General features: G+C 27.6%; 1 protein-coding gene across 5 annotated transcripts; it reads right to left on the reverse strand.

The window, feature by feature from the left end:
- Nucleotides 1-1510: 1510 nt before the first annotated feature.
- LOC100165327 (kelch-like protein 2) lies at nucleotides 1511-9635 on the reverse strand. Of its 5 annotated transcripts, none has more exons than XM_016804419.2 (12): nucleotides 9487-9623; nucleotides 7401-7501; nucleotides 6204-6360; nucleotides 5988-6123; nucleotides 4251-4426; nucleotides 4097-4193; nucleotides 2924-3080; nucleotides 2748-2854; nucleotides 2395-2682; nucleotides 2179-2319; nucleotides 1856-2117; nucleotides 1511-1780 (listed from the first exon to the last, which is right to left on the reverse strand). In XM_016804419.2, exons 2-12 carry the CDS (start codon nucleotides 7435-7437, stop codon nucleotides 1596-1598), a joined length of 1743 nt encoding a protein of 580 aa, XP_016659908.1. In that variant the 5' UTR covers nucleotides 7438-7501; nucleotides 9487-9623; the 3' UTR covers nucleotides 1511-1595. The 5 variants fall into 5 exon arrangements, with proteins under 5 accessions (XP_016659908.1, XP_016659907.1, XP_016659911.1 ...); XM_016804418.2 differs by having other exon boundaries at nucleotides 5895-6123; XM_016804422.2 differs by lacking the exon at nucleotides 7401-7501 and having other exon boundaries at nucleotides 5895-6118; nucleotides 9487-9635.
- Between the last annotated feature and the right edge of the window lie 246 nt (nucleotides 9636-9881).

Here is a 9881-nt window from a genome sequence, read left to right on the forward strand (position 1 = left end):
AGTATATGCCCTATGGCATCTTTTAGTGTGCGTACGTCTTGTAAAGACTATGATGCAATCGTTAAGGAATATGTGTTGTCTTATAATATTTTGTACTCTGTAATATGTTTTAATTGGGTTTGAGTTTTAACACTCAAGTATGAGCTTACCTGGTATATTCATTACACAAGTTTATTCAAATATAATATAGTAAATTATTCAGAACCTACAGGTAACGAGTCTATTATTTTGAATGTAAAAACGACAATAGAAAACAAAACATCAGCTAAGTAAAATAATGTAGTAGTATAGTAATTAATAATTATTAACATATATTTTATATTCCAAACCTATACTTACTTATAATAATTATAATTATACTCTCATTACCCATTTTATAGTCCAATCGTAAAGACAATTATTTAGCGTTGAATTCTTGAATTCTATTGAATACGATTTCAATGCGTACAATCAAAGTTAAGCGAATTAAAAGTAATTTGCACGAAAAGGAGCAAAGAATGGGTAACATAAAAATAAAGCTTAGTTTCAATACATCTGAATAAAATGATAAATTAAAGTTAAGACAAAATTTGTGGTACATAAGTGAACTATGATTAAACTATAATTTAGTACCCAAAAAAAGTAACGAGTTACTTAATTTATAATCAATGTTCTCATATATTGTAGACAGTATTCAGTATAATAATAATATTATAACCAAATTGTTCGTAAAAAATCTGGGCGACGCACGGGATAGGCAGGGAATTTATGTGTAGAATGCATATCACCTGAAAATTACACTTAGAATAATTCGATATTATTCCTAAATAACAAAATAATCTATGCATCATAAATATTTTATTGTTAATAAGTAAACATGACAACGAAAATCTCACTCAAAATCGGTCAGAAAAACGAAAAACATGTATCCAGCCCAAAAACATTGTATTATTTTAATGTTTACCTAAACTTTATTCATGAAAAAAATATGAAAACGTGTAGGCATGCATAATTATAGTGCCATATATTTGCAAATCACAAATATTGTTAACGTATGTTATTTTATGTTATATGCTATGAAATATATTAATTAGTAATTACTATATTTCATAGTATTAATAACTAATTAGTATTGTATAATAATATCAAAGATATTATAATAAAAAAAAAAAATTATTAAATATTGATTAGAACAAAAGTTATTGCTTTTGTTAGGTTATAAGGTTCCTGTACACACTATGTTACTTTACAAACAATACACAATACATTTACGAATAAGAACGAACTAACATTAGGTAGGAAGAAATGGATAATCATGAATAAAATGTTTAAATAATACAATTTTGTTATACTACTGTCAACTGTATAGTAATCCACTATTACCTACTCTGTAAATAAATTAACCTTATTTTAACAAGAATATTTAAAGAAAATTTGTAGATGAATTATTCAGAAGTTCACTGAGAGATAATATAATAGTCAACTAAGTTTATGAAAAACAATTTTATTCAAACAATAACAAAACCAAAAATGTAAAAAATACTTAAAACGTTTTCATGTATTATAAATTAATATGAATATAATATACAAAAACCAACAATAAGACCGTGTATAAGCTAATAAGATCTCAAATTTGATGGCATATCAATGACCACTGCACCATGAATGTCATCTCCACTTGTTGGCAACTGTTCCAGAGTCCAAGTGTTGGTGTTGGGATCGTATATTTCTAAAGAGGCCAACCGACTAGATCCATCAGATCCACCCATAACATACAACAAACCATTAAATGTGACAACACCTAAATTGAAAATTCAATTTAATTTCAAAAAGTTCATTAGAAAGATTTTCTTAAAAATGTAATTTTTATAGTTACTTGGATCGTATCGGCTTAAGTGCATATCAGCTATTGGAGACCATGCATTAGCAATTGGTGTATAGGCCTCGACACTTTTAAGATACACCGAATTAGCATGTTCCTGACAGTCACCACCAATAGCGTACATAACACCGTCTAAGATTCCTATACCATGGTGTCGACGACTTGTAGACATTTGTGCGACTGGTGTCCATTTGTCAAGAGAGGGATCATAACATTCAACAGTTTTCAAAGCACATCCGTTATTGTAACCTCCTACCTATAGAATTATTTAAATGAAATGTAAGAATTACAAACAAATTTAAAAAAAAAAAAATTACCGCGTATAAAAGATTATCGATTACTCCAACACCGGGGCCCATTCTCTCAGTACACATACTTGATATTAATTGCCATTCTTTTACACTCACATCAAAAACTTCTGCAGTATTTAATTCGGTCAAATCATTATCTCCGCCAACCTAGAAATATATATATATATATATATTGAAATAATACAAAATTAGTAACGAGTTAGGGAACCGAACCTAACTTACAGCATATATACGATCATCTATAACACCAACTCCAAAACTACCTCGATCGACTAACATGTCAACATTTGGTTTCCATTGAAGTGACCGTGAACATAAATCAAGCATTTTAACTGATCTTAAATTCATATCTTGACAGCTCAAAGCAAAAACTAAATGATTCTTTATTAAGGCTAGAGCACATACTTCATACCCCATCTTTAGTTTTTTTATTTTATGCAATAGTTTGGTTGTTGGATCATACCAGCTTGTATAACAGTTTCCACATCTAGATAACATGGCAAGAAGAAACTGCAAAATATAAGTAAATAGAATGATATTCAAAAGATAATTTTTAAATGTGAATTCAATAATACTTTGATTCCAGTCTGCCTTGGTGAATAACGAACTGATCGGGGCATATTAAAGTGCCGATGTTTCTTTACGATATGGAAATTTAAAGCTTCAATGACAAAATCCTTACCTGAAAATTTTATAGTTATTGCATAAGCTTTTAAATTTACGTTACAAGCATAATGAATACAAAACATACATTTAATATTATTTTTAAAAAGAGGTTCATCAACTACATTTTTTGATAAATACTCTGGGGGTGCCAATGACAAACGAACATGTTCCATTAGGTTAGGCAAACTGTCATTTCTACAAGCTAATTCATGTTTTGCCCAATTAATAACACATTCAAATATCTACAACAAATAAATATGATTAAATTAAAATATAACTAAAACTAATTACATTTGCAATATAATATATTATATTATATATTATATATACATAAGCTACAAAACATAAAAATACACAATCAGGCATGTTTAAGTAAAAAAAAAAAATGTTGATTTTTCAATTTAATTGTCTTATACGTTAATGTTAATATGAAATTAGATAGAAAGCAGTCACTCTTTACGTGATCCACATACTAATTGGAATTAAATAGATTTTAAACTGGTTAAGTTAATATTGTGTTCCTTAATAACTTTTAATTTATTGAATCCAATTTATAATTTTTTTAACCTATCTTTTTTGTATTCTTTCAAGGTAAAAAGAACGCTACACAGGCATTGCTTGTCACAGTCTGACAAGTGCGTAGCATAACAAATTTTAGTTGATTTAAAAATCACAGTGAAATAACTTCTTATAAATTTCAAAGGTATTACTATTATCTAGGGCGTATCGTAGGCTTTTTTATTTTAATTTTTAATCTAGTATTTTAAAATTGTAAATTGTTTCTTCATCTTAAAATGTTACAATAACTCGCTTTAACATTAAAATTTAACAAAAAACCTATGAGACGCCATAAGTAATCTTACCTTAAAATTTAGGAAGAAGACAATTCCCTCTAATTTTTAATTTAACGGAGTTAAGCGTGATCTGCTGAGCGTTTATGTTACGCACTTGTGAGACGAATACAATACCATTATAATTTAAGTAAAGTTATTTTAGATTGACATAAGGACAACGACCAATTATACCAAACCATAATAGTATAGCCCAGTAATCAGAAATTAAAATGTATAATTACAATACTTTTGAATCATGCAAAAATTTACATAATTATTTATGTATATTTGGGTACCCAACACCCACCCACCTGTGATTAGTATTTGTGAATCATGTGATTCAATATTTTCCTCACAAACACCCTAAGTAAATTAATTTACCATCATTAATTAAATACAACAGTTATGAATTTTAGTATGTATACTTTTTCTTCAAATGGGACGTTAATGTCATCACGGGAGATTAGATTAATCACTTCTTGACAAGACAAAGATAGAAACTCCTCTGTTTCAACAAATTTTCTGAAAATCACGACCATAATATTTATAAAATTAACTGACAGTTATAATAAAGCTTACAAAAAATGTGTTTTTATGTATTCTTCAGAACTTGACAACAATTCCGTACAGTTATAAAATTCGGCAAATTCTTTGATATCAAGACAATTTGAAGTGTTCAATTGTTTTTGTAAAAACTTAACGCATACGCCTTTTACATAATCCAACTGTAAGAATATAGCAGCTGATAACAGACCCTAAACAAATAAACAAGAATTATGAATTTAAATAATTTTGATTATAATCTAAAATAACTAAGCTCATCAAGTTTTAAAAATCCCAAACGTTTTTATTTGACCTATAGCAACATTTGCTAATTTTTGACTAACAGTTAACAGTTCTGGATTAATATTTTCCAATACTTAATATTTTAATAGTTAGACTCTCCTAAAAGTTGTCTTTTAATTGCTGCCAATTATCAACTTAAAGTTTAGAAATATGTGTTTATTTTTTTTCACTTTTTTTTTATCATTCAATGCCTTACATCTCTTTTAGTAGAAAAATTAATTTAAACAGTTTCAAAACAAAATTAAGGAACGATGCGGATATTTCGCTAAACAAGTTGTTACCTTGTAAATCAAAAACTAACCAGTAATTAATTTAATTTTCATCAAATTCATTAATTTAGTTTATTCAACAATTGTCCATACTTGATGAAATTATCAAAATACGTACTCTTTTTGAGCTGTTATAGCCACGGCAAATGTTGATTTTGTACAGTTTAATTTTAATTATTGTCGATAAATAATTGTTAGTGTCAAGAAACTTAATAATTGAATACAATTATAGCTGGTTCCTAACATTATCTGTTATTAGTGTAATTAAAAATAAGTTGAGCGACCATCCGCAATATATTTTACATGTGTCTGAAATTAGAATTTTGGTAATTTCATCAAAATTGCCGTAAATTCTATATATTTTTTGGTTACAAATTAATAATGATTTTTCTTCAAATTGTAGATCAATGATGTATCATCTTACGATTTTCTTACTTTGTTGTAATTCAAAAAAGATTTTGTTTCATATAGCATTTAAAACTCGTAATTTAAAGATTGAAAATTTAAAACGAGATTTGTCATTAGTACCTATTTCCTAATGTAACCGACAATTTAAAATATATATAAACACAGTTTTTTAATAGATAATTTAAGCTCAAATTTTAGCGAAATTAGGTATATTTCAAACAGATAATAATGATTTTAGTTATATATATATATATTAATTTAACTTTAAACAAAAACCATATTTTTTAAATCAATAAACAAAAACGAAAAATTAAAAATTAAAAACGTTTTCCATCCCTGAATTGAACACATCCATTATAATGACCCACCTGACTTTTCGTAAGTAGAGCAGACTAATACCCACATGCCTGTCTTTTTTTTTTTTAATTCGTTCATCTATGGTAGGTAAACCGAAAGCACCACATAAAAATCCATATTGTGTGGCAGCTTCATCACTAGGTACATCATTTTATTTGACACACAGCCAGACAGCCTCCCATAGGTACAGCATTTTGTAACAATGGTATTATTATAATGGTTTTATAATGACGTTATACTAATATTATTCGTGATTTTAATGTTATAATAATATTATTAAACAAAAAATTGCTGTCTGGGCTATGGCTATTAAAAATTAAAAAAATATATATTATATATCTACCATTACGTTTTCTTCAGTCACCATTATTTTGAAAGTATAAATATAATCAATCAACAGTTGTAAAATGTTAGAATCTATATCTCTTATATTTACAACATATTTATCCGCTTCGGCAAATTTGGTAAACATTGTACGGAAATATGGACAAGCCGAAACTAAAACAACTTTATGTGCACACACTATTACACCATCATCTGTTTTTAACTTTATATCACATAACACTTCTTCCCTTAAAACATAAAAATATGTTATTATTATTTATATTGATAGGAGCGAATATGGCAACATGGCATACTCGAGATGTCATACTTTCGTAAACATTGTAGGAATTCAATAAAATTGTTAGTATGACAGCTGTTTATATATGTTGTAGGTTTACATCCGTTGGATTTCAAAACTTGCTTTAGGCCACTTGTCCACGGCGTAACAGGTTTTACGAAATCCATCTCTTTTATGGACATAACACCTTAAAAATATCATACAAATGATAGATTATTTATATTATGTATGTGAATAGCTTCTAAATGCAATAAGTAAGGAATATTTAAATTGTTACAACCGATAGTGGTCGTCTATTCCACTATCCGCCTAATGTAAGTAATAATATCGTTTCATGTTATTATTAACAAATTTCCATATTTATTCTATTTTGATAATAATGAATATTGACATAAAAAATTAAAAATTAAAATATTCCGGCAAACAAAAAAGGATTAAATTAGAGAGGTACACAAAATTAAAATCATTCTTCTCCGTTTAAATATCTAATTTCGTCGAAATTTCAACATAAAATAACTATAAAAAAACCTCTTAAGTTGAGCCTTTTCTACATTTTTTAATTTAATACATTTTGTAAGAATTTGAACTTTAAATGTTTGGAAAAAAAAATTGTGGATATGTATTTTTAATATTTTTCAACTGCTGTTGTAACAAAAATCAAGAACATTGTATTACATTTTCACCCTTTTTGACCCAACAATTAAAATTTTTTGACATTAATAGAAAAAAAATACTAAAAGAATTGGAAAATGAAAAGCCGTAAGCAACACAAAACAAGTCAAAATATTTTGAAAATTGTATGATATAAGGAAAATTCTAATATAAATATTCAGTAAAAATTTCATATATGTATATTGTATAGGTATCTATAGTCATTTAATTAGAGATTACACTAAAACCAAAAATTAATTTTTTCAAAAACTACCACTAGATTCACTTTAAAAATTTTTTTGCAGAAAATCTAATCATTTTTTAGTGTCCTAAAAGGTAATGACACACAAAAAAAAAATAACTATAAAAAAACAAAAATTGTTGTAAAATCTATGAATCACTCCTCTCAGAATCTAAAATAAAGCTATTTTTTTTCTTTTATTGTTTGTAAACTCTAAACCATTTTCAACTATATGACCATTATCATTTGGTGGGGGTGATTTACAGTTGGTTGGTATGTGGGGCGAGGATTCATCGCTAGAAACCCGGACGGTTACCCATCCGGTTGCTACTGACCCCGAACTATGCTTGGAATACGGCACACATAAGTCATTGTCGCCAACCCCTGCTCCACATGAGACTCATCAATAAATAATAATGATATTGTATGTATATACCTGTAAAATATTGACGTAATAAAATACTAATATAGATTTTAATGTAAAATAATAAAAAAAAATTATTTGAGTCAGAAAATTGTTTTTCAGAGCGGCCCTGGCTAGAATAAGTACACCGTTTCTGATAGATAAATACATATTGTGTGGAGTTTTATGAAAGGTAGGATACACGCGAGTATATAGTATTAGATATATGCGATGACATATTTGATTCAATATTATGATATACACATTATGTACTCGCCTATTTTGTTTTGCTGTCGAGTAGTTCTCACTCATCAGTGGTTATGATTCTGCTAATTTTAATATATACCTAGTACCTACTACAGTACATTATTATGTACATCGACTATGATACATCTTTAAATATAAAATATATTATACGTATCATCCGTTTTGTACATAATATAGTCTGTCGAGTAACATGTATTTATCACTAATATTATCATTGTAAGGTTACGTACAAAAAATGTCAAGTTTGTTTTTTTTTGCTCGATATACAAAATCACATTTTGTTTCTAATAATTAATACAGTACACACACGATGAATGAATAAAACCACCGAGTTATTCTTTTTTTTACATCAACAATATATTATCTATGTCTGTGGTCTATAAATTGTAATACTATATAGATACAGCACGATTTCAGATTTCAGATTTATTTAGATAAACGTAAACTAAATCAGCTGATCGAGTTTCTATTCTATACCTATTGTTTTATACTTGGACCATAAAGTGATCTTTATGCCTATATAATATCATGTTTTTTCAAGTGCGAAATAGGTTTAAGGAGGATGTTACACAGATATTTGTTGTCTGCGTCTTACAAGTGCGTAACATAGAAAATTCACGACCACAAAATATTTATAATAGTTATCAAATTATATTTGTTCAAATGTAATTGTTCAGAACACAGAGATAACTTAGAATAAAATATTAACATAATAGGTAGGTACGCTACCTACATATTTACACGCATATATATAAATAAATATATATTTATATATATATATATAGAACTAAAAAAAATTAATATTATCTCCATAGAAAATTCGATCGGCACGAATTCCGATCTCGACCGAATTAGCCTATTAGTGGCAAAAGAATTTTCTGTGTTTTAACAGGAAAAAAATTAAAATCCATAAATTCCGTAAATACACCGCCGTGGATGTGTATTACAAAGGACATAATATCTTTATGCTTATATCATGTTTTTTTTTAAGAAGTAAGGATGACGTTACACACATATTGTTTTTTTGTCTCTGTTTTAGAAATGCGTAACATATAGGTATCAAATTTATACTCAGAAGATCGCGTTTATCTCTGTTAGTTTAAAAATTAGAGTGAATCGACCAATTATGAAATATTATAACTCAGTTTGTAATTTTTACTATTACTATACTTTTACCATTTTGTGGATATTAGAAGCTGTTTTGAATTATTTACGATGTAAATTAATTATCGCACATATTTAATAATAATATTTTGGACATTGTCACCACTCGGCCGAATATGTGTAGAAAAAAATAATTTAATAGTATAATATAAAGTTTATAGACAATATCAATATCATATTTAAATGTTATAACACTATACTTAGCGTTAGCACTATTTCTAACCATAATATAATTTAAGTTTGCCCACGTATCTTTTCACAATTTGATAGCTATATTATATTTTTTCTAGGCTATATGAAAATAACTGTATGTATTATAAAATACATTATAATAGAGTTCCGAAACATAAATGATTGGTACATACCTATTCTATTTTACACATAATCCGTATTTCAATCTTACCTAAGTAATAGCTATAGTGGATATATTATAATATTTACAGGTGCGGACAATTTTCTATTTTTTTTCCTAGGTGGAAATAAATATTTTCAAAAAATATTTGAATTTACGAAATATTAACTGTAGATAATTTAATTTATAACCCGTTGCCGATGATAGTAATAACTAATAAACTTTTAAGACTTACCAAAACTAATATAATATTATACTGTTCAAATGTTTGATGTTATTTGCAAAGAGTAAATACTGCGTAGTATTCGTAGCTACCACTGACACTGCCACAGACACAACTACTAATTTCCTTTGTGTTTGAACTACTGACGAAACGTGTAATGCACCAAAGAATATAGGTAATAGGTATGAGATAGGCGGCAAACTCCGACCGCCGCCGCCTACCGTTTCAACAGCCGATCAATTGGACAAGTGGCTCTCAACCTTTTTGCTGTCGTGGACCACTCGATGGTTTTTAAGCAAGGCTGGGCAAATTAATGATTTAATTTTAACTCAGTTAAGTTAAGTTAATATTCGTAAATAAGAAAAAGTGAAAAGTTAATTTAAGTATAGGTTAACTCAGTTGTGTTA

The sequence above is a fragment of the Acyrthosiphon pisum genome, chromosome A2, assembly GCF_005508785.2.
Source record: "Acyrthosiphon pisum isolate AL4f chromosome A2, pea_aphid_22Mar2018_4r6ur, whole genome shotgun sequence".
NCBI lineage: Eukaryota > Metazoa > Arthropoda > Insecta > Hemiptera > Aphididae > Acyrthosiphon > Acyrthosiphon pisum.

What these genes read in the sequence shown, in the direction of transcription:
- LOC100165327 (XM_016804418.2), bottom strand. Translation starts at nt 7,437, where the DNA reads ATGACTTATGTGTGCCGTATTCCAAGCATAGTTCGGG. An exon ending in ACGTCCCATTTGAAGAAAAA is followed by an intron (nt 3,081 to 4,096) that starts GTATACATACTA and finishes TATTTGTTGTAG; the next exon opens with ATATTTGAATGTGTTATTAA. An exon ending in CAAGGCAGACTGGAATCAAA is followed by an intron (nt 2,683 to 2,747) that starts GTATTATTGAAT and finishes TATATTTTGCAG; the next exon opens with TTTCTTCTTGCCATGTTATC.